Genomic DNA, 25,317 nt, shown 5'->3' on the forward strand with positions numbered 1-25,317 from the left:
GAATATGAAGCTGCGGAGGCTCACACACTGCTCCAGACACGAATTTGCAAATCGCCGCACGCATTTGTGAGTCGGGTATGCAAGACCGAAGCAATAGTCACATGTGAAGGATACAGCCAATTAAGAGGCTTTGTGTTTACAGCTATTACGCGTATACTGTAGATTTATGCACGATTTAACAATGTATTTAAATCAATATATACATGTGCAAATTTATGTTTAAAATTATTGCATAAATAAATGCATACATTTATGTATAAATTTATGCATTTCTGACGTCTGTCACACATTTGTGACTCCAGTCACGAATTTGTAGGTTCTCGTTACAAATGTGTAACTTCAATCACACATTTGTATATTTTCGTGACACATTTGTGACTTTGAGTCACACATTTGTAGATCAATGTAAAACATTTGTGGCTGTAGTTATGAATACGAATTATTTTTACATATTTGTCGACTGAGATCTTATAAATTGGCCAGACTCGTTTTGTGCACGTCGCTGGTACTGTAGTAAGAAATTGTGCCCTCTAGTGGAAATAGGGCAGCACTGCACGGGTGTAATTTGCAGATTCGTCACCACGTGTTACTTAGATAATATATATCAAAGGTGTTCTGATTTGGCGTCATGATCCTGCGAGCATGATGTAAGTGGCATGACGTTAAATGATGCGATACGTAATGTCAACGTGTATCTATTTGAAATGTCATACATTGATTGTGAGCGTCAGAAAAACGGAAGCTCACGAGGCAACACCTCCAACGTCATGACGCACGGACGTAGTCGTGGTTTGGCAAGTCACGTAGGACGTCCAAGCGGTTCAAAGAGGAAGGAAGATGGCGGATAACAAAGGCATCGATGATATGGAACCGTCACCAAACCCAGAGACTCCTCCTTTGGCTCAAGACAACGTGCAAGCGGAGACCCAACCCGAACCTGCGTCTGCGGTCATAGAAGGTGAAACGAAGGAGGCGGAAGAGACCGAGTCGCTTGTTCCCGCTCACGAGGCAACTGCAGCCACCGGTGTAGGAGGCGGTGAGGTTAGCATCAGCAATGTTAGCGGCAGGAGCGCTGCTAGCCCGACGGATGCCAGCCCAACTAACGCTGAGCCTAGTCCCGCCGAAGCCCCGGCCGCCGGTGATGCAGCAGTCAGCGGACTCGCCTCGGAAATGTCCCCACCACCCACGGCCCCGGCAGCCGCACCGGCACAGACTCCCATTAATTTATTGGATACGTGCGCAGTGTGTAAACAAAGTCTTCAGAGCCGAGAGAGCGAACCAAAACTTCTACCTTGCTTGCACTCGTTTTGCCTGAAATGTATTCCGCAACCAGACAGGCAGATCAGCGTACAGGTGACTGGACCGCACGGGCAAACCAACACACATATTGGTGAGTTTTCTCATTAATTACGCCGCACGCGAAGTGGAGCCGGCTGCTGCTTTGACCCATCGTAGTTTTGACTGCACATCACTAGTTGTTATCATGCGTGTCATGGAAGCTTTGATCACATAAGTGTGGCAATAAGTGCGTATATCGTTAGGACACGTCAAAATAAAAGCCTCCAAATATATACATGGGCATCGATGGTTTGGCATTTAAAAATAGTACATGAAATAATAGTTGCCATGAGACCATTCCTCAAAATAAAAGTGCTTTTCAAATTAGCATTATGTGACTGTCACGTGACCTGAAGTTCACTGATGCTGGCCGACCAGGTCTCATGCCAAATTTTTAGGGCCTAACTGATTAATTGGCGAACTGTTACTTACTTTTGTAAAATCCAACTAGGGGTGGGTGTGACATCTATCTATCTATCTATCTATCTATCTATCTATCTATCTATCTATCTATCTATCTATCTATCTATCTATCTATCTATCTATCTATCTATCTATCTATCTATCTATCTATCATCAAACTTGCTTTCACTCTATGCAATTTTACATAAGATCCTTTAATAGAAAAAAAGTCCTTTATTAGTCTCGTAACGGAGAAATTCCCAATTCACAGCACCAAAGTTATGAAAGGAAGAAGTAAAGTAAATTTAGGAGCTGCTGGAAAGGCAGCCACTCTCACGGCGCCATCTTGAAGTCATTAGAACAAAATAACACAACATGTAAGACACAGACAGTCGTGCAATCTTAATCACTTTACCTGCATACACTTTGTTGTTTGAAGCAGTTATCATTGAAAGAGGAGAGGATCTAGTGTCCTTTCACCAGTGGATCAGAGACGTCATGCTCAAAATGTGCACACGTCATTGTTGTGTCCGAGGACCGGCAACCCGAGGCCAAGGACTTGGAAATTGTTCCGAGGCAAGGCCAAGGCCAAGGACTTGAGGAATTTTCCGAGGACAAGGTCAAGGATCAAGGACTGATGTTGAAGCCGAGGCCTAGCCGAGGACATGTATAAAACGATGCTATCATACTACTTGGCAGGTCTTCATGATTTGCAACACCCCTCTACCATAACCCCTAGCACCCCTCCATCATGAGCCCTAGCACACGTCACTCCCTAACGCTTGAATGGAGTGTTTTTATACAAAGAGTAGAACAGTCAGGTTGCGTGTTATTTATACTGAGAAAAAAAACTAAAAGCATATGATATACATTTATGAATTAATGTTTTAGTGCAGTAGTTTCTTAATATGAAGTAAATCAACACTCAACAGGCATGACATGCTGGATGCAGGATAAGTAGCAGATTCAGGATAAGGAGCAGTAGCAGGTAATAACTTAAAGTAAACAAATGCAATTTAATATCTACCTTAGGCATCACATTGTAAATGTGTATATTTGACATTAATTCATTTCATACCTTCAACTTCACAATAACAATAAAAAATAATTCAATCAACCATGATTTTAAACTATGTATTATCAATATTCATTATTCTAAACATGAGAAAGCATTCAGCAAACATAACTGGAATCGAACAAAAGGACTCCAAATCCCAACGGCCAAACTCGGAAGTGAAGTGCCGGCATTATTGACTCCAGCTCTAACGCAAATTACTTGGTTCAAACAAACATTCTAGTGCCACCGCACAAATGTGACAACTGTGCAAAAATAACTAAATAAAAGACACCGCTGTTACAGAAAGACTGAACACGCCATTTAAACTGTCGATTGCGAACGGTAACTGACCGTGATTGAAACTAACTGTGATGCCGCTCTTTATACTTTGTGTTAACTGTCACCTGTCAGTGGCAGCCCCACCCCCTCTTTAAGCGCCAGATAAATCCAACAATATGGGTTTCCCTGGATGGAGTTTGTTTGATTTCTTCATGATTTTTGCGGTCCTCGGACCCAAGGACTTGACTCCGACTCCGAGGCCAAGGCCAAGGACTTGACTCCGAGGCCAAGGACCAAGGACCGGCTTTCGGTCCTCGAGCCTGTCCTCGAGGACCACAACACTGGCACACGTCTGCCACAAGCTAAGTTTTGAAAGCAAACACGAAGCTGTAGTGTCCATTGACGAAAAAGAGATTGGCTCACATCTCCTGTCCCACGTAATCCGCTTCAATTCCAAGCCGCGACTCACTGTTCCACATCCGCATTGGCGCTCTGCGCTGACTGTCCTTTCCTCTCATTGTCGGCTCCTCAAGCCTTGCATCCATCCAGCCGCAGACCGTCCAACAGCACAGATCTCTTATGAACGAAGCAGGGCTGTGTAAAATGCTGCCCATTACAGGCGCATAAAAACACATGTGCCCCCAGAGCTGTCCAGCAATGACAGTCAAATGGCACCGATATTCCTCCCAATCAAAAACAGTGCTGGTATACCCATGCTGCAGAGAACGCGAAACCACAGAGTCTCCTCCTTGATGAATGCCATGGCCAAAATATGCTGAAAAACAATCTACATCCGGTCCACACAATGCAACAACAAACACACACCAAAAAAAAAAGCAAGGCTCATGAGAGCACTTGGCGACGGCTGCCTACTCGGGGGCCATCTTGGACTATCTATCAAACTTGCTTTCACTCTATGCAATTTTACATTATTGAGGAATACGCTTTTCAAAACAGACATCTACAAAAACTATTGATTGGCTGCAAACTAGGAAGAAGTGATTGAAAAAATATTTTGGCGAATCAGCATGCACCCTCGGCAAACAATGCGGAAGTGAGAAATCTTCATGTTGCAAGTCACCTGGCAAGATTGAGTCACATGACTCAGTTGCAGCATCCCAGGGAACATTTTTTTTCGAATATGGACGAGTCTACTTCCCTAGCCTGGAAATGATCAAGAATGATGATGAATGAATGATATTGGTTCAAAAAACAAAACAAAAAAAAAGATTTGCCAAAAACAATCGCCATGAAGAGCAATTTGCAGATGCTTGTTTTCCACCATGAACCATATGAAGGACTCTGCAAAAGAAAAGGAAAGCTGAGCAACACACTCAAACAGTGCTTAGAATATTACTTTACAAAAGCAACAAGTTGTAGTTACTCATTACTTGCTTAAAAAAAAGTAACTGGCTTAGTAATGAATTAAAAGTACAGTGCATAGTTGCCAGGCAAAATAAGTATTTTTTCCATTCTAATAAAATTGCTTTATCTCAAATTTGGAATTTTTTTCCACGCAGTTTTCAAAAGACGTTTGAAATGATTTGAATGGCCAGGTAATTGTACGTAAACTTTAGTATGTATTGCACATAAACTGACAGTGGGAGGTTTATCCTGCACTTCAAACAGCATCATTTTTAAACGAAAGGAAACATTGTGACCCTTGTGAGACCAAAGTCTCCTTGACCCTCAGAAACATTCAGTGGTCGCCCAGAGGCAGCAGTTTTGGGTGGACGCCGGAGGGCTCGGACGCCAAAGTGTGGTGACGACTGCGCTCTGCCTTATCTTTTTATCTGTACGTTTACCTTTGCTAATGGATACTGTAAATGCGTTGACTTAATCGACATTGGATCACAGTATAAATTGACTTGTAGCGACTTTCCACAGCACTTTCAACAACCCAGATGAGATGGTGTGATTGTTGTTGGGTGTTTTCAGGTGGCATAGTTGGCGGATGAATGTAAACAAAAGCGAGGCTGTCTAGCCAGGCCCTTGCTAAGCTAATGGCTAGCCACCCAACCGCCCGCTTCCGAGGCCCTCGCCTTCCATTTTCTTAAAAGCTCACAGGGCGCCTTAAAATCCGGTGCGCCTTGTGTGTGGTCATTACGGTAATATGTTGACCCCAAAATGGCTCCTTGCTCGAGACATGCTTTCAATGTTAAAACTTGCTGTTGGTTCAGTGAACTGTGTCGCTGCTTTATTAAATATGTTTTTGTTGCAGCTCCTTTTTTTAAAAACACACACTTTATTAATGCTTTATTAATTGTCTGTCTCCGTGCCTTCTCTTCTTCCGTTCGACTCGAGAGGCGTTCATGACCGGCTCCAAAAATGTACATTAACGATTACTTCAATGGAACTACGAACATTGAAAACAATGCATCAAAACAGAAAATCAATCGAGGAAATCACTAAATAAATTCTATAGCCCTGCCTACAGAATTTATTTTGTGATTTCCTCGTTTGTGAATACACAACAAAGGAATAAATAAACACTTCTGAGATAGTCCAGTCTCCTACATTTTACTGACGTCTGATCGTTCTGTTGGTGTTTGCTTGACTGTAGCTCCATCTAGTAGATGCATTGTAGACTGCATCTTAGAAGCCGGTGCGTCCAAGGTATGAAAAAAAATAGGCAATTCATTGAAGGTGCGCCTCATAATCCAGTGCGCCTTTTAGTGTGGAAAATACGGGATGTCATTTAAAAAGTTGTGTTTTGGAGTACATGTCATTTACACTGTTGTCCAAAAAACAAAAAAAACACCCAAAATTGGTAGGGGTGCACAGGTTGACGCATTGCTCAATCGGCCCACTGCCTTTCCTGAGCAGATCCAATTGGAGCAGTCCCAGACTGATACTGTGAAGAACTGCTTTGAGGCTGATTCAATTATCAATCTGGGTCTTGCCAAGTGAGACATCAGCGGCTTACATTCAATTTCTCTAATGCCAGGTCTGGTTTTCTTTTGGAATAATAATAATAAATAAGATTTATCTAGAAACTCAAGAGGATGCTTCAGTGTCAAAAAGAGAACTGGACCTGACCCCTCCCCTAGGATGTGTGCTGTGTGCCTACTACAGTATGCCTAACACAGTGTACAGTTCTTCTGTTGCTCGGCTGGAAAAAACAAAACAAAACAAAACACTACAGCCATTTGACATAATTGCCTTTTGTCAGTCTCAGATGGCAAATACCACACTTTGGTTGTGCCTTTTTGATCACTAAGGCTTGAAAGGTTCTGACTGAATTCAACCCATGTCTACTTATGTGCCAAAGAAGTCTAACACACATAAGATGTGTGTTGTCTCTGTCATGCTTGTGGTACGATGTAGGGAATGAAAACATTTCTGGGTCAATTCCACACCCGATTTGAGTGTCGGTGCCTCTCAATTTATGACCTGGAAAAATAACCAGTGAAATGCTTGCTTTTATGGGCAGTGTGAAAGGCTCGTAAGTGAATGGAGGAAGGATTGTCGAAAGAGGAAATTCCCTTTTTTGGTGAACAGTCCCGGCAGCCAAATGCAAATACTTGTTACAAACATGGTGGTATGGGGCAAGGTATTTTTTTGTTGTTGTTGTTGCTACAATTCATGTACGCAGTGAAACACTGATAATTGCATCGTGTTAAACAGGTCAAAGTATTAAATAGACAGATAATGATATGTGGGCGACCCGGTAGTCCAGTGGTTAGCACGTCGGCTTCACAGTGCAGAGGTACCGGGTTCGATTCCAGCTCCGGCCTCCCTGTGTGGAGTTTGCATGTTCTCCCCGGGCTTGCGTGGGTTTTCTCCGGGTGCTCCGGTTTCCTCCCACATTCCAAAACCATGCGTGGCAGGCTGATTGAACACTCTAAATTGTCCCTAGGTGTGAGTGTGAGTGCGAATGGTTGTTCGTTTCTGTGTGCCCTGCGATTGGCTGGCAACCGATTCAGGGTGTCCCCCGCCTACTGCCCGAAGACAGTTGGGATAGGCTCCAGCACCCCCCGCGACCCTAGTGAGGATCAAGCGGCTCGGAAGATGAATGAATGAATGATATGTAATTCTTGTTCTCTTACCTGCTGCTGTAACATGTTAATTTCTCTCAAATTGGTGTTATTTGTATTAATCCTGTTTAATACTGTATAAGGTTTCAATGAAGAGTAGGTGTGATTTCAGTAAGCAGCAGAGGTCTTCTGGTCCTGTTCAATTTAGAGTAATTTTGTGTGTGAGCACGCGTGCACACACTTAGCGCTCAATCATTCAGGGACCCGAGCAGATGGCACTTCCATAAACTGGCTGTGAGCTGCTCAAACCGGTTCTGGCTGGCTCAAACCACCTAATTCTCGTTGTTGGCTAAAATGGCGGATCAAGCACTTGTTTATTGGCTTTTACTTTCAAAACATTTTGTGAAGTTTAAAATCATGTGTCAATTCAAGTCAAGTCAACAATATTTATAGTGTAAAATAAGTGATAGTTCAACATCCTAACGAAATTATTCGCATGCTGGTGTAATTTGCAATTTGATTTATGTAATTAACAATCCTGATTGAGCAACTGAAGCGATTTGGGATGGAAAATCTATCGGTAATTACCTTTTAACGCAACCCGAGCATACAAAGATTGAAGCATCATTTAAACTCAAACTTCTATGACTCAAACTCAAGCTTCCAAGTCTACAGAAATATTTCTTTTGCAGCCACTTACAACAAAAAAGTCGAATACTGAGTATAGTTTTTAAGTCGTTTACAAGCATTGTTATCTGGCTTCGTAATCCTTGAATACCGTTTGCTGTTTTTTTTCCCTTCTATTTTCCTCCAAGAAATTCACACAACTTTCCAAATAACAAGCCTTTCTAAACCCAGTTGACTCGAATCTCATTCTTTTATTCTGTCTTGTGTCCTCAGTAAATGTTATGCGATGCTCAGTGTGCCACCAGGACTACAAACAGAACGATATTGTCGCCAACTACTTTGTTAAAGATACCTCAGAGGCGACCAGCACGTCCGATGAAAAAGCCGCACAGGTAAGTTAAGAAAAGGCTGGAATTTGTCAACACCAATCTTTAATGTTAAGGTGACATCTGGAGAATTTACTTTTGGAACTAAATCGTTTGGCGTTGTCTGCCTATTTCTTAAAATGTCACAAAACAGTAGTGTAATTAACACAATAGCTACCCACACACTGAGTGTCTCAACCAATGGCAGCTGCTTGTTAGCGCCCCCTCACAGTGCTGGAAAAAAAATAATGATGCCATCATAAAGGGTAGAGGTGCAACAATTAATTGATTATCAAATTAATTGATAATTGTTTAGCGACATTGTTTTAATTAAAATTGCCCGACTCCTCGAAATTTCAGCCTCTCAACAGTAAATAATCTCAGATTTCTGTAAACGTCCATGAAAGCAGAACGATTGTCTTTGAATAATCAAGCAAAGCGTTTGTAAACATCTGCTATACTTTAGAAGACGATGATCAACATTTTTGCCAATTTTCTCATTTTGACTAAACCAGTCTCAGGACTAAACCAGCACAGAATTATCACTTTGTAGGTGCATTTCCTGCACCATAACTTGAAAAGAGGTCCTGTTTTTTTTTGGGGGGGGGGGGGGGCTGATATGAGGCGTTGACGAAAACCTTTCTCAGTTGCCAATCGGCTTGATTCAACAATCAACGGCGTGTTATTTCAGACACCCTATATCCGCATATTTACATCGCGAAAACAACACCTATCCCGCAAGCCCTGATTCCAACTGTACCAATCATGGAAATAACAGGACTCAGCTGGTCAAAACAAAGGCACATGGCGTAATTGCGCAAACCAAAGTTTGGTTGGCATGCACAAGTTGCTGCATAGTACAGCATATAAATGTATTTGTTGGTCTGTGTGAAATTGGATAGCATGTTTGATTTCTATTTTGACATTATGAAGGAAATTTATCGTTTGCTGTATGAATGCAACTGTTATACCGTGCATTTGTCCTGACTTTTATCTTTTCAAGGTATGTACAAGTTGTGAGGATAATGCTGGAACCATAGGCTTTTGCGTGGAGTGTGGAGAGTGGCTGTGTAAGACCTGTGTGGAAGCTCACCAGAGGGTCAAAATAACCAAAGATCACAAGATTCGCACGAAAGACGATGCTGACACGGCCTCTGGTAAGTGGAGCCAAACACTGTATTTTCTTAACAGGTTATTAACAGCCTTTCCTTGTCTCCCACCGTGGTCACGGTGAAGCCAAGCGCTACATACGCTTCGTCACATTTCCTCCCTTCGAATGCTCCCTGTGCACACTCTGCCAATGAGAGCGCCACTGCCCCCTAATGTAGTGGAGGTGCAACTGCACATTATTCTCGGACAGTTAAAAAAAAATTGAAATAAAAAAGCATGTTTCCCAAGGTCAAACGCACCCCCCTTGAGGGAACCTCGCACCCCGCAGTGTGGGTGTGTGTGTGTGTGTGTTTGTGTGTGTGCAATTTCTCTCTCTATCTCTCAAATAGAGTGATGTGTTGAAATATAGTAACACAACATGACATATTTGTGCAATGCAAGCCCTTATCAGCATCACACGACTAACCACTAAAACACAAAATTACATTTGTTACTCCAAAAACTATTTCCCAGGGTCATACCACATTTGTGTAAATCAATTTACGAATTTGAATTATGCATACTCGTGAGGAGAAAACATTTTGGATAAACATTCAAATGAAAATCTAAAACCAATACAAGTGTTTAGTTTAGTTTTCATTTGCGCAGTGCATTTTCCTAATGTATTCCTCGGCTTCATGCCCAAGTAGAGTGAAATATGATTTACAGGTATTTCGTTTGTATTTATTGATAGTTTCACTGTATGGGTGCAACTCTGCATAATGTATAGTTTTGGTTCCATTTTATAATGCATTAAATTACTGCTAAAAATTTAAAGTTTGTCCCTCAATTTTTAAAAAGGAATGCCGGTCAAAGTTCAAGGGCCAGTCTTCATGTATCATTTTAATTGTCATACCTTGTTCATACCTTTAATAATTCAAGCTGTAAGCTAATGATGGTTGTAAGAGCAGCCGCATGGTGGTGCGAGACAACATAAATTATACACGATCCGACTAGTTGGCTAATCGTGACTACTGTTTAGACGACTAGCAAAATAATCGTTTATGACAGCCCTACTGCCAATGAGAAAAACACATTTTCATATGTCTATTTCTTCAGTATGTTGCAGCATCTGCACAACCTACCCTTGTTGACATGAGCAAAAAAACAACAACAACAACAAAAAAACAACAAACCTGATTTCATTCTTAAATCTATCCTCCAGTTTGGGTTGATGGTATGTGTGGAAACATATCTTCGACATTTGTATCGCCCAATTCATTTATCAGTGTCTTCTCCACTGTGTTCCCAGAGTCTGTGGGTACATCTGGACAGAGGCCCGTTTTTTGTCCCATCCACAAGCAAGAGCCACTCAAGCTTTTCTGTGAGACCTGTGACACTTTGACTTGCCGGGACTGCCAGCTGCTCGAGCACAAGGAGCATAGGTAGTCATTCAATTTGTCTATAAAAATAGAGAGTATGTTAAGTGTGCTCCATCTTCCAGCAGAGTTGCATTCCTCATACAGTAAAACCATCTCCATCAACGGTTCAGCTATTTTTATTTAATATTTATTTTTTGGACTGTTTTGTTAGAGGTGTTTTTTGGGGTGCAATGCCTCTGTTGACCAGTCAATTGTGGTGCACTATTTTATTTCAGTGTAATTTTGGAAGAAGAATGAAACGAAGACATACTACAGCTCAGCTTTAGTTTTTGCTGAGTATTATTGAATGTTTAAATGTGTGTTTTAGAGAAGATAACATTCCATAAAATATTTAAAAAAAAATAAAAATAAGTATTCAAATACTCCCCGGATTTCACTTATTGTGGGAGTGGTCTGGAATATAACCCTTGCAGACAGATGGGGGATTACTGTATACTTTGAAATATTAATTCAGTTGAATTATAAATTATAAATGAAATGATTGTCTTTATTTTCGTGTGTGTGTGTGTGTGTGTGTATTCATCCAGGCATTAAGGCTTGATTTGAATTATTCTGTTATATGAAAGCTGTCACTGGCAATTACTGTTTTTGTATTCATTGTAAATCGCTAACGATATTATTGTGAACATTGTTTTAACGATGTGCAATTTTATATTATCTATCAATACTTGTCTCTAAATGAAAACCGATTGTATGCATAGATTACAAAAGAGGAGAAAGTTCCTGGAAGTCCTCATTCGACTTCATGCCAAATCATCCTCCCAAAAAATCTATCAAAACATTTTTAATTATTTCCAAAATTAAATGAGAGAATGGTGTCCAAAAACATGCAAAGGAAAAATAGATTATGAGACAATCAATAAACACTTCACAATTTGTTAAAAATAAATTATCGCATATAACTGCAAAAAGGCATTAATAGTTTAGTAGCTCAAATTCATGCGGGTAAGCCAGCAGCTAAGAGTGCGCCTTGGATCTTTTTTGCTGGTCGTTTGTCAACTATAAAGTTGTGAAAATGTTTGAGGATGTAAGTACACTGTATAGGGCTACTAGATCGATAGAAAAACTCAATCTTGGGAGAGCCTGCGCCATGGCTTGATGCAAGCGCCTCGATGGATTTCCCGGTCTAACAATTTTGTATCGTCACTCTTTTACTCCAAAGCCACGCCGCTCTAACGTGCAGAATGTGATTTGTGGAATTGGGTTTGTACAAAAATATGGATGAATCATTGTGCACGTTGGTAAATGAGATGCAAGTTTACAGCATTTTTTATGTAGATATCAGATTATAATACAGCTATTTTTATTTGCCCACATGACCCACCCCTATTTTCAGGTATCAGTTCTTGGAAGAAGCTTTTCTTAACCATAAAAGTATCATTGAATCAACCATGACCAAACTCCAGGAGAAGAAAAACTACGTCCATTACTCAGTGTCTCAAGTACAAAACAGGTGAGTGAATGTCAACTCTTTGTCGCTGCTTATTGACATGGATTTGTCAATTCCTATCATAGTGACCTGACAAGAGCAATAGAATTATTGTAATGTGTGTGTGATTTTTAAATCCAGGTTAAAAGAGCTGACTGAATCCCATAAGAAAGTTGAACATGAGATCAAGATTGCAGTGTTTACTTTGATAAATGAAATTAACAAAAAGGGCAAGTCTTTACTACAGCAGCTGGAGGTGAGAAAAATTTCTCTGATGAACTCGTCTTTGTTCACTGAATTTATTTATTCAAACAAGTGTTCAGTGCTTTTATTTTACATATTTTTTAGTTTTGTTTTGGATTAAAATGTGGGTCTCCAGGATCTTTGTACCAGTGCTTAAACTGTCCTCTGTGTGACCATTTTACAATGCTCAAGTGTAATTTTACAATGAAAGATTCCCACTTGTGTCTAGACTGTGACCAAAGAGCGCAGCGCGAGGCTAATGGCCCAGCATAAGGATACCACCCAGCTCGCCCAGCAGATCCACCATGTGCTGAACTTCTGTCAATGGGCCATCTCGACTGGCAGCAGCACAGCACTGCTTTATAGCAAAAGGCCGGTATGTTCTTGATCAGCATGTTCTTATGTATCATTTCATATTTTATTAACCACAAAGATACTTAATAAAGTGGCAACCACAGGGAATACTACAGTTTGTTTGTCATTTTTAGTGCACATTATGCTGCCTGCGCCAATTGAAATAGATTCACGGGAGAGCATATGCCAAGTATCCCCATTTATGATTTTTAATTAATCATCAGAATAATTCAAAAATTACGCTACAAATGTTCATGAAACAGTAGAGCAGTGATTAGAAACTAAAATGATGGAGGAAGACATCATTCATATCCGTTGTTCACTTACCGTAAATTTTTAAATACACAGCTGGTGTTTTTTTTATTTTTGTACTCCATATATTGAAAATTGGGGCCGGCGATAAAAATGGGGATAAAAATCAAATAAAGTAAATACATAATACAAAATATTTACAGTAAAAAAAGGGGCGATGAAGGGACAAAAATAACGTAAATACATTTACAAAATAATTACAGTAAAAATAAATAAATGCTGTTCCTTCTGTGCTTGCGCTGGACTCACTCCATGCTGGCCCAACTAAAAACTGATCAGCTACAGTATAATTTTTTTATACAATTCCAACGCTCCCCTGGTCTACCAGTTGCCCACCCCTGTTGTAGAATGGCGGTGGTGCATTGGCCAAACAATAAAGTTACTCGTTTTTAATGGCATTGTCGGGTCAACAAATGACTTCTGTGTGTGTGTATTTACAGATTCTATTTCAGCTTCGCCAGCTCTTTAAGGCAAGACTGGAGCCAGTGCCTTTGTCTAATGGAGAAGTGCGCTTTTTCTGTGACCCAACCTTCTGGGCCAAAAATGTGGTTAATCTAGGTATGGAGCAGATTTCACATATGATGGCAGATTTTTCAAGTTTCAGTTGTGACCATGGGTCTTAATTTTACTTCTACCATGCATGAAAGCAACCCTCGTCTTTTGGTCCATTGGTTGCTTAGCAGCGTTACGCAAAAACAACACCATTGATTTCCATTAACATCCTAGCCCTTGAACATTCTTATTCTTTTTGTCAAGGACAAAATTACCTTGTAGGTTGTTGAAATTTAAGGCTCTTGAGTTTTCATTCTGCTACATCCACCCCTTTGAGGCCTTGCATAATTATACATATTGAAGCTATTGAATAAGCCTTACCCTTATCTCTTTATATTCATTTTATTTTAATTTTTTTTATTTTTATAAATTTATTTTCACAAGTCTTGGGACTTAGTGGGATAACCTGGAACCTCAGGGATTGTATTTTGGGTCTGGCATGTGAAAATTTGTGTTAGTATGACCACAATAAGAAGACATGTATTTCAATTAATTTCAGACCCTTTATGGCGGTGTTATTTTGTGCATGTCTCAATATTTATGGTAGCTAGAATTATAACGCTTGTAAATAATTAATTGATTGCTTTGGATGCACCCAGCTGTTTCTGTGAGTACAATTTTTTCCAATTTTAGGTAATCTGGTAATTGAGAAGCAACCGCCGCCTGCAAATCCTCCGAATATGATGGGTGGAGGTGCTCCCATTTCACCAGGCCAAGGTCAACATGGCAAAAATCAAGGGCAGATAAATTTAGCCCAGCTTCGTCTGCAGCACATGCAGCAGGCAGCATTTGCACAGAAGCAGCAACATCTCCAGCAGCAGCAACAGCAGCAGATGCAGCAACAGATGCGCCTTGCTTCCCAAATGCCCCAGCAACATACCAGACAGACTGTCCCACCCATAGTACAGCAGCAGGTAATTCCAAGTGTCACTGTTACGTGCAGCCATCATAACGCAATCATGTCAGAAAAGGCTGAATATATTAATTGGTGCAATTCCAATACCTTGATTTAGTCAGGTCCTGCAATTGCACACAGCCAGTCTCAGGCAAGTTTAAGAAGTGAATTTCTTTAAGTTGGCAGCGCGAGTATAAAAGCTAACAGAATATTTGAGCTAAGACATTTTCTATGCTTTATATCTGTTGAAGCCATTCCTTCTATCAATTTGGTAAAAATGCCGATGATTGATGAATTTAACTGAATACAACTCAAAATATTGAATACTCTATTTAAAAAGCAAGAACATAGATTAAAAACGATAGTAATGTCATGCTCGTGTATTTAAAATCAAATGTTTGCTTGGGAAATTAATACATTTTTCATGAACTCACGAATTCTAACTCTGCTCTCTGTGTCGCCAGCAGCTTAAATTTCTAAAGTTCTGCATTACTTTCTGACCAGCCTCCCAGGCTCATCAGTATGCAGCAGCACCCAAGAGGGCAAATGGTCCTAAATGGTGGGCCCGTTCCCTCCATGTACTCTTCGTCCCACCATATGCGTCTACCAGGCCCTCCACAGGGACAGGGCAGGATACCCACAGCACAGCCGAGACACAACGGGCAACAGTTTCCCACCATGATACAGCCTCACCTGCAGCGACAGGTCAGTTTGCACTTGCACGGACACACAAGCACCCGCACAAATCTTTTTTTTTTTCTTCTCTTTTTATGTGACAGCACAGTTTTTTTTAAATTAATCACCTGCTTTAATCTCCTCACTTGAGCCTTTTTTTAGTGTTCCCCACCAAAATCCAGTTTTTTCACACCTTGCTTGATCATGTATTTTTTAAGTGATCATTTTTATGGATTTGGACTAACTGATGCAGGAAGCTTCTTGGTGGCTCGCGAGTGCGGCTAACCCGGTGAATGGTCACTCTAAAAGTCACTCATCACTGCCCTCGTAGTGGCGAATTAGCCACAATTCTCTGAGTGAGACAGTGGCCTGCTGGCACCAGCGATGTGCGATCCACTGGTCTGCTATTTAGTTATTTCTCGTGCTCATTTTCCCCACAATAATGTCACTTACACTCTCATTTGGTCTCTGCTTTACTTGTCTGTTATCTGTTATCAACCACTGTGTCTGTTCGCAAGCAGCAAGCTTTTGCAAAGCTAAGTTTAGCCATCTTGCATTTAACACAGATTAGGTTTCCAACTTTCCACATCTTAATGTGATATTTAGTCCACAATAATTAGTTATAATTAGTCATGCTAGGGTTAAGAGTACACTCTAACCAGCGATGGTACATTATAAACTTGGAGCTAAACGATGCAATGGCTTCTTAAGTATCTAACTAGGGACTAGGGTTCTGATCTCTGCTATGAATGAGAACATCTTATCGAGTATTTTGGCAAGACCCTTTATGCTCAACCCCGATTCCCAGCATTTACAGATCTTAAACCCAGGATAAAAATGTAGGGGTTACATCATGATTGACATCCGGTGAAAAACTTGTCATATCAGCTTTGGTGAACCTGACCAGAATTCATAAACTGCGGTCTCCACACCAATAGAGGGTGCTAATATACTGTGATAAGGTCATGAGGGGTTTGGAAACAGTAAATGCATACAGTAGAAATGATTTTGAATATTTTTGGGGTGCCGACTTTTCCGACTAGGCTGACTTAGTGGAACAGCAAATTAATAAGTGTCCATAATCTGTTTCTGTGCGGCCCGGTACCAAATGGGCCTAGCCCGGTGGTTGGGAAGCCCTGATCTGGACTATCAAATGAAATATTACAATGGCAAGTACTGAATCCCAAATTGCAAGTTAATAGCCGCTAGTTTAAAAATGAATATTAGTAATATTGCGTGTTTAGAATGATCACACTCTGTTTTTTAATGAGATTCTGGGTGTTTGCGTTTTACATTTAAGTTATGAATGTAGTACTGTACTGTGTACTGGCATATGACCGAATCTTAATGTGATGGAATTCTTTCTTTTCTTTTTTTTAATGCATTGCATATTGATTCACCTTAACTTTATGTAGCATCGATCAAACAATTTCCAAGGTAGCCATTAAGAATGCGGTGTCAAAATGTACGCGTACTACCTGCATGTAAGACTAGGACAGCGAAACTTCCACTATACCCCGCCATGTTTGTTTCTGTGTCCAGATGTCTTTAGAATCTGAGATGAGCCACCAAAGGTTTCGTTTCTTACTGCAATCTGGGGTTTGGTACCTTTTTACTACTTTGCCATTTGTGTATTTGGTGTAGCATGTTTGTCATCCAAATGCATGATTGGTAACCATCTTCAACACAGCAGACTTTTAAAATTGTAATTCTTAACAACACTCATTGGGTGTATTGCATTCTTGTTTTCCCAACATTTCTCCTCTGTCTCCCATTCCCCCCCCCCTTAATCCTTCCTGGTTTTTATTCAGCATTCCAACCCAGGCCATGCAGGCCCTTTCCCAGTGGCTTCTGGCCACAATGCAAACCCCACAAGTCCTACCAGCGCCAGCATGGCAGGGGCACATGCTCATCGAGGCTCTGCCAATCCTGTCATCGCTCCCATTGAGCTCATCCCCTCAGTTACCAACCCAGAGAACTTGCCCTGTCTACCGGAGATCCCACCCATTCAGGTGTGCATATGAGAATTTTTTTTGGTGTTGGTAACCGGGACTGAACAATTTTGGAAAATAAGTATAAATGACTTCTGGGATTTATTTTGAGTTGACTTCCCCGTTAATCATCTGCATTTATCTGGAGCAGCAACTAAATGAAACATAACTGTACATTTGTTTTAATAGCTAGAGGATGCGGGTTCGAGCACCCTTGGCCACCTCCTGACTCGCTACATCACAGCCAGCACACAACAGCAGTCGGGTTCAGTGGATATGAACCCCTCCCCTGGACTTTCGATACACTCGCCTGGATCCTCAGGTACCTAAATCCTTACAAATTACTCCACCACTTTTGTGCCCCACAGACTCGCCTTATGTACAATTTAACTGCCGTATTTATATTACACCATTTTGTGTCTGCAGGTCTTTCCAATGCACACACGCCCGCACGACCCTCCAGCACATCCAGCACAGGCAGCAGAGGCAGGTGAGGCATCACTGCAGCTCGTGGGCCATTATTGACCTGAACACTGTCTCAGACCGGCCCATGCAAAGTCTTTGTCGACTTGATTTTTTTTATTTTATTTTTTTAAAGCAACTGGCAACAAATCAAAAAGTGGTCTTTACGTGAGCAACATATTTCCTGCACGGTGGTGAGAAGAAGGCCAGGGGGATTTGCCCTAACAATGATTTGTATGTCCCAACTCGGAACACCTAATGAGTTAACGGTTGGGACTCAACATGTCTGCATATTTTACAAAATTGATGTGGACGGTGATTGTTAAGTAGTGATATAGTTCATGTGTGTATTCTGTGTGTAATATTAATGACAGATTATAATTTTGACATTTTTCATTTTTGATGACGAAGGCATTTTTACACTGCAGTTACCAACATTCAGCAGCCATTAATTGCATATGTGCAATGAGGGAACAGCGAGTCGCGGTGCGATGTGAAAGGCGGGCACGCTACACTCGCTCCAATTGAAAAATGCGTGATTCAAAAGCGCTTATGTGACGTCCCGGAGATGGTCTGGCGGAGTGATTTCAGGATGCTAACAGCAATAGACCAACCAGTGAAGAAAGCCTTGGTGTTTCTTCCTGGTTTGCTGCTACGCAGGCATTTACAAATGGGGGCAAGCAAAAACCAAGTGCAGTGTGAAAAGGCCTTAACGATATAAAGCTTTTCAGAGCAACACAATTTATTGCTTTATGGGCAATTTTTTGGGGTTGTTGTTTGATTTTAAGCAGATTTTAATTTTAACTGGTTTTGCGCAAGTTCAGATTTGGGCTCACGTGTCACAACCTTCAATTTATACTGAAAAAAATAGCATGACGTGGCCCTCTGCAGTTGTTCCAACTTCTTCGACGGCCCTTTTGGAAAATTTGTTGGCCACGCCCGCTCGAGATAGTCACGTTTGATTATCTTCTCATTTGACATTTTGTAATTTAAGGTGATCTGTTCTCTCCTGCTGTCTTCTCAAGTTGTAGCTCTGCGGGGAAAACAGCAGCCAGTGGAGGTACTGTGGAACCTGTTCGGGTCAAACAGGAGCCTGATTCAGAGGAGAGTTACAGGTGTCCAAGTACTTCCACGAAGGCGGAAGGAGCACAAGACTCTGGGAGGAGTGCTTGCATGGTACGAAAAATGGCAAATGGTATACTTGGAGAGATGCTGGTCTGCGTTCTATGTAGTGGCGAGTCGCCCTTGAGCAAGGCACTGAACTCACCACCCTAGCTGGAGCGATACAAAAATTGTTTGCGGCCCCCCTTACACTGAATTCTCTCTTTGCCTTCCTGCCTTTGTGTCTTAAAAAAGGATTACCAGTAATTCTCCCTGAACTTTTTCACAATTTGTGTCTTCACAATCACCATATTTCAGGAGCATGCGGACGGGGCCAGCCCTTGCATGTCCGGGAAAACCTGAAAACTGATTGACAAATATTCCAGTCACGGAAAACGCATGCGAAATGAGAGGAAAAAGTCAAAAAGCTCAGCTCTGCCTCTTGCCGGCACAGCGTCACATGTGATACTACCAACCAATCAAATTGTGTTTTCCCTTGGAACAGTTCTGTTGCTCAGTGTTTTTATATGACTCTGTTGCTAGATTTACCAACCCAATTAACAATTTATTTCCTCCAATGAAGCGCCAAGACGGGCAACTTTCAGTTCAAGATTGTTGCTGTAGCACCGTATATCGAGTGTGAGGCTTTTCTCCCTCTCTCTGTCTCCTCAATCAAGATTTCTCTACCATTTGTTTTATTGTATATAATTAAGACACGAAAATCTGCCTTTCTTCCCCCTGCAGATGGGCAGTCCTAGTCCTGTAAGCAACACAAAGGAGAATATTAAATCAGAGGCCCAGTCTCAGACCTCTTGCTCTGGGCTCAACGGCTCTGGTACGCAGCTAACCAACGGATGCACGGACAAGGGGTCATCAACCGCAACGGGCAATCTTGACGTGAAGGAGGATGACCCTAACGAAGACTGGTGCGCTGTTTGCATCAATGGCGGCGACTTGCTGTGCTGCGATCGTTGTCCCAAAGTGTTCCACATGAAATGCCATGTACCCACCATCAAAATATTCCCCAAGTGAGTAGTCTGCAAAGAAGACTGACATAGATGCATTCTGCACAATCAAACTTGCACTTTTCCTTTGAATCACATTGTGTTGTTTTGTTTTTTTTGCATGTTTCTAGGGGGGATTTTCTGTGCACATTTTGCCGGAGTATATCTAGTCCTGAGATAGAATACTGTGACGACAGCAGGAAAGTCAGTGGAGAGAATGTCCTTAATCCTGAAGAGCAGAGGGTGAGTACAGCCAGCATATCCGCACTGGGCTTGAATATCCTTACTGACAAAATTAATTCTCTTCTTAATTCTCTGCAGAAATGTGAGCGCCTCCTACTGTATATCTTCTGTCATGAGCTGAGTGTGGGCTTCCGGAAGCCTGTCCCGAGCTCTGTGAGTAGCCATGCACACCCACATAAAGTAGAATGGACTCTATGCACACGCACCATTTCCGCATTTGGGTTCGACGGCATGCATGCTTGCAGTCGTTAGTCCAACACATAGCGAAAGTATCAAAGCTTTGACGATATACTCACCATCTCCCGAAATGACATCAAGTTACCGTGAATGACGGTTCTCTTTTCTTCAGCGATCTGAGTATCGGCAAATTTGAATAAAATAGAATACAACGCCTTTGCCACATTTTAGGGTGCAGATGCATTAAAATGTTCTTCAGGAAAACATAAAAGACAGCCAATAATAAAATAACAGCAACACATTTATTCCTAACTGCCAGAAGTGTCAAATAGTGTAAGATGACAACGTGATTTTTGTTAAAGCGATACTTGCATCGACATGGAGTTTCACTCTATGAGCTTGACACGGTGTTGCAACGGTGTTGGCGGACCCATCACTTGTTAGGTGTGTTCAAATTAAAAGCGTGGTGGAATCGTTGAATACAATTATCGGCACACCACAGAGATGGCTTAATGAGCGATATCCGTCTTTAAAAATTCACAACTTATGATGACATTTCCACCTTGAAAGGCCCCGGCTCCAAACAATTGACTATAGCTATCACACAAACACAGTGAGGTTGTTTTTCCTCCAGAGGTCATCCTAGTAGATTGAAACAAGCAAATACCAGAAGCACATAACACATTGCACCTTTGCCCCGGAAATGACCAATTTGTGCTCGAGCTTCAAAACTGGTAACCACAACAGGAAAATTGTATTTTTCGTCACCAACGCAGACTCAAATATTGTTTTCCTTTATACCAAGACAGTTTAAAATACTGTTATTATTGTATTGTCATCATGAATATATTTTCTCTTTATCTAAAGCTGCAGTCCGCATGTTTACAACAGGAGTGCAACTGTTTTTCCTTTTTTTTCCCCCTTTTAATTTAGGTGCCAAACTACTACAGAATCATCAAGCACCCGATGGACTTGAAGAAAGTGAAGAAAAAGCTGCAGCTCCAGAACTCCCAGTACTACACGTCCATCCAGGAATTTGTGTGTGACATGCGCATGATCTTCCAAAACTGTGCAAAGTACAATGAGGTGCGCAGCATGACTCTTTAGCCTGCTTTTGGAAATACCACCTGGTGTGTTTCTGAGCGTGCATGCATTTTTGGGTGAGAAGGACCGCAACCGGTTCAAAGAATAGCTTTTAAGAAACTGCAGTTTACATGCTGTTGGAGTTCTTAGCATAGCGTGTTTTTGCAAGTGATAAGATATTGAAGACGTCCCTGGGGCCACAGACAAACATGATTATCCTAAACTTTGCATGCTAATTATACTCACAGTAGCAGAGGGAGAGAATACTCCACACAACTGTTAACAGACAGCGATTAAAATAATGATGATAGAAAGCATGCAATATGACATTGATTCCATAGAGAATGGTTGATGTCATGATCGTACATTGCACACAAACAGAAGTGTGTTCCAGGACACTGGTTAACATCAGATTGGTCCCAATTTTGGGACTTTTGCTGCTATTACGAAAACCTCGGGTTCAGATTTTATTGAATTTGTTCTGTGACCTTGTTTTGAACCCGAATGTGTCGCAAATCGAGGTTGTTTCCCGTTGAAATGAATGAAAATGCAATTACTTCAGCCCTCAAAAGCAGTTAGGTTTACTGTATCATTATGGGTCTGTGGTTCAGATCAAAATGAGTCAAAACACATACTTGCAGCGTGGAAGTAAAGTCTCTCAGCGGATTAGCTGTCCCAGATTCACCTTTGGCCACGATGCGAGCGCTCCCTGGCGATAGTGAGAGCAAGTGTGGTAGAAATCAAACTCCTGCCTCAACTGTTTTTTTTCAGGGTGTTCATATCAAGATCGTTTGCAAATGGAAAATAGTCCACAAATTAGGATAGTGAAGAAAATTTGGTGAGCGATCAACTTGGTTTGTTCATAAACAAAATTTACCCCGTGATGGAAATCGTCGTCTCTTTTTGAAAGATGTTTATTTATTTTGATAAATAAATATCGATTAAATCGATTTGCCAACATGAAATAACTAAAGACACTAAAGACACATACGAAGAAGTATAGTGAGAGCGATTATTCCTCGGGCGGCAAATCACCTTGAACGCGATTCACTTTTGGTGATGATGATACAGGGGATAGCCTGGACACAGTCACCCATCCACAGACCTCCGATCTGTTCTTACCTCACTCAGTTGCCTATGCTGTGAACTCTTTTCTCCCCCTGCTACTTGACTGTCTGTGTTGTAATGTTATTGCCCCTTTTTAGATGTCTCGAATAATCCAGGTTTATGCTGAGGAGAAAGCGATTAATACGCAGGTAAGATGTTTGAAATGGAGCACAGATGTCCTGTCCCCTCCCGCTGAGGCTTTAAGAAATATTTTTGTAATATTAGAGGAGTATATGAAATAGTCCTCATATTGTTGAATTTCGACCGTCTACTAGGGGATGAATTGACTAGTCCAGAGGTGTCGAGCTCATTTCAATTCAGGGGAGACATTCACCCAGATTGGATGTCAAGTGGGCCGGACCGGTATATACATCACTGATAAATAACAAAAGTTTGGAAACAATTACATTTGGAAAAGATTCACATTTATCGATTATCTTGTTGCAAATCCTATTTTCCAATCGTATCAAAATATATTTGATAAAACAACCTATGTTTTATAAATTATTCAAAATTTACAGAAATGTTCGCATTTATTTAGGAAGTTGTGCAAAATGTACGGTGAGTACTATTAATGACACAACCACAGTAAGTACAAAATGGAAACAAATTAGCTGATACCACTTTCTACCTTGTTCTAAAAAGCAGGCATATTTTAACTAAAATACAGTGAATATATATATATATATATATATATATATATATATATATATATATATATATATATATATATTGTCCCAAGTTACTTGCACAGGATCATTTTTGCATCTGAAATTATTTACCAAACAGTATAAGGTATTATGATGCCTACAGATGTTTCTTACTTCATGCATGGATTGCAATCTTTTGTCTTTGTCAACGACATGCTTGAAATCCACAAGTCCAGACTTCCAAAGTGTGTGTCAAAATAAAAACATGAGTTAAAAAAAAATTCGAATTCATTTTTACATAAGACTCTTGTCTTATGTAAAAATGAATTAGAACTTTCCAGACAGGCAGAACAATCCCCACAGGCCACAACTGAACCCCCTGTCGGCTGGTCCTGGCGATTGGGCCATACATCTGACACCACTGGACTTGGTTGATGTTGTCGACTTTACAACTTCGCTTCAGCTGGAATCTCGTCTTTTGGCAAAAAGACGGATGCCTCGCTGACATCAACATGCTTGTAGAACTATCTTATTAAAAATGGGGCTGGTGGAACAAGCACCTTTGAAATATACAAGGCTTTCTCAAATAGAACTAAACCATAAGTGCCGTGCACTCCTTCCGTCTGAAAAGGCATCAGCTAACGCTAGCTGACAAAGGGCTTAAATCCTCACGTCAGCTATCTGCAACTTCACCAAACATTCTCCGACAACAAGATGATATATTGCAGTAGTTGATCAGTAACCTCTTTGTATGTATGTGTGTGTGTGTGTGTACAATTAATGCTGGACACCTAAAGAAAACATCTCAATGGGCGTTTCTACCAACCATCAACTTTCATCCCACAGCTTGAAGATGCCGCCCCCAACCCGCTACTCACTCATTCAATCACAATTCACAGATGCCTTCAAAGTGTCTCACTCAGTCAGATCTTATGTGCATTACTTTTGCAACACTCCACTCAACACAACTGCAGGTTTCCTACAATACATTATCGCAAACAATTGTGTTTTTCTTACTTGTACAGTATAGTAAACCACTTCTATCGTGGAGGGAAGTAAATTACAGACCCAGTCAGATCTCCAGAATTGAGGAATGTACAAAACAAACCGACCGAGTAGTCAATCCTCTGAAAACATAACCCCAGTCTGTTTCTATACGGTAATTTATTTTAATTTGTCGGAGCGGGGCGGGGTCCAATTCAGGACTCTTCTATGATCTTTGTGGATTATTTAGTTATGTTGATTTTTATTATGCTAAATGGGGTTTATAAATAATAAATGGGAACAAGAGTCACCTCATTGATCTCCAGGCTGGTCAACACGTGTAATTAAATGTATTCGTGAGTGCCTGCTCAAAGGGGGACATAACGCCACAGACTGTAGCAGAGGCCCTGGATGAATGTACACAGCACATGTAGTCCCAAGAAAAATAGAGCTGCAGCGATAGTACGACTAAACGTGCGTGCAAACACACTTGCTGAATTGCAGCAATGTTTCCTGGAGCCACAGTGGGTTGGGATGTGGTGAAATAAAGTGGCAAGATTTCAGTGCTCTGTATAGTAAGGTTCAGCCAGAGCTACCTTATTAGCACAGCTTTTCACCACATCTAATTTGTCTCCTCTTCAACCCATTTTATCCCCAACTCCTCGTCTTCTTCTCCTTCCCTGGCAGGATGGATCAGAGATGGCCGTCTCCGGTAAGGCAGTGAGTGTCTACTTTGAGGAAAAGCTGCAGGAGATCTTTCCGGGACAGAGCTTCCCCGAGCCGCCTGATGAGCAAACCGTGGACACAAACGAAAAGGAGAAGGAGAAGGAGAAGGAGAGGGAGGGGGAGGAAACGGAGGACTCTGACGACGACTTCATTCAACCCCGACGTAAACGGTTAAAAACGGATGACAAAATTTTCCACATCAAGTAAGAAGAGCAGCGGCAATCTCTTTAATGGTTTCATGAACATTTCACAACTTGCCTCTTCAGATTTTTAAGTTGAATTTGTTTGACAGTTGTAAAGGACTTTTTTTGATCAAGCATTTTCATTTGTATATATGTTGTGATAATTTCTTTATAAAACAAGCTTTCTCTGACCTAAGTGTAATAAATATACAGTAACTTTCTTTTGTTTTTTTACTTGAAATGTGTTTACTTGATGAATATGTGTGTATAAGAAAATCTAGCCCTCGGAATGAAGGCATTCCTGCAGTATTCACGAGTGGGTGCATCGTCGACTGAAATATATTAAAGGAAATATATGTTGTGAAATTGGGCTTGAAAGTCGCATCCTTTTTAGTGTTGCTTTTTAGGTGTGTTTATAGTATACGAATAGATGGTATTCTGATACATCCATGTATACTTACATGAATACAAGTGCAAATCCTTTGCGCATGTTCACGTTTCCCCGTGCAGTATACTTGACGTAGTGCGTTAACACAGCAGCTCGACAATCGGCAAATCTTTCCTGGAATGC

General features: G+C 41.1%; 2 protein-coding genes and 1 long non-coding RNA gene across 8 annotated transcripts in view; 2 read left to right on the forward strand and 1 right to left on the reverse strand.

The window, feature by feature from the left end:
* Positions 1-25,317, reverse strand: part of bcas2 (BCAS2 pre-mRNA processing factor) — a 69,453-nt gene that overhangs the window by 4,878 nt on the left and 39,258 nt on the right. The window contains exon 1 of one of the 2 annotated variants that reach the window (XM_052059834.1): positions 7,126-7,155. The exons of the other annotated variant lie outside the window; for it this stretch is intronic. Coding sequence (XP_051915794.1) covers positions 7,126-7,140 — 15 coding nt within the window. The 5' untranslated portion in view covers positions 7,141-7,155. Of the gene's footprint in view, positions 1-7,125; positions 7,156-25,317 lie in introns of those variants that run through there. 2 annotated transcript variants of the gene reach the window in all.
* trim33 (tripartite motif containing 33) lies at positions 732-25,112 on the forward strand. Of its 5 annotated transcripts, none has more exons than XM_052059717.1 (21): positions 732-1,390; positions 7,954-8,072; positions 9,049-9,202; positions 10,447-10,579; positions 11,913-12,029; positions 12,147-12,261; positions 12,478-12,624; positions 13,355-13,472; positions 14,100-14,380; positions 14,866-15,066; positions 16,579-16,635; positions 16,848-17,048; positions 17,217-17,349; positions 17,454-17,517; positions 18,515-18,665; positions 19,335-19,618; positions 19,726-19,837; positions 19,916-19,990; positions 20,948-21,100; positions 22,303-22,353; positions 24,526-25,112. In XM_052059717.1, exons 1-21 carry the CDS (start codon positions 838-840, stop codon positions 24,769-24,771), a joined length of 3,465 nt encoding a protein of 1,154 aa, XP_051915677.1. In that variant the 5' UTR covers positions 732-837; the 3' UTR covers positions 24,772-25,112. The 5 variants fall into 5 exon arrangements, with proteins under 5 accessions (XP_051915677.1, XP_051915678.1, XP_051915679.1 ...); XM_052059718.1 differs by having other exon boundaries at positions 18,521-18,665; XM_052059719.1 differs by lacking the exon at positions 22,303-22,353 and having other exon boundaries at positions 733-1,390.
* Positions 22,943-24,471, forward strand: LOC127596877 (uncharacterized). The gene is made up of 2 exons (XR_007961573.1): positions 22,943-24,255; positions 24,296-24,471. It is a non-coding gene; the product is annotated as an uncharacterized LOC127596877 (long non-coding RNA).

This window comes from Hippocampus zosterae, chromosome 2, assembly GCF_025434085.1.
Source record: "Hippocampus zosterae strain Florida chromosome 2, ASM2543408v3, whole genome shotgun sequence".
Taxonomy (NCBI): Eukaryota; Metazoa; Chordata; class Actinopteri; order Syngnathiformes; family Syngnathidae; genus Hippocampus; species Hippocampus zosterae.

What these genes read in the sequence shown, in the direction of transcription:
- trim33 (XM_052059717.1), top strand. Translation starts at nt 838, where the DNA reads ATGGCGGATAACAAAGGCATCGATGATATGGAACCGTCACCAAACCCA. An exon ending in CTCGAGCACAAGGAGCATAG is followed by an intron (nt 10,580 to 11,912) that starts GTAGTCATTCAA and finishes CCCTATTTTCAG; the next exon opens with GTATCAGTTCTTGGAAGAAG. An exon ending in CTGGGAGGAGTGCTTGCATG is followed by an intron (nt 18,666 to 19,334) that starts GTACGAAAAATG and finishes TTCCCCCTGCAG; the next exon opens with ATGGGCAGTCCTAGTCCTGT.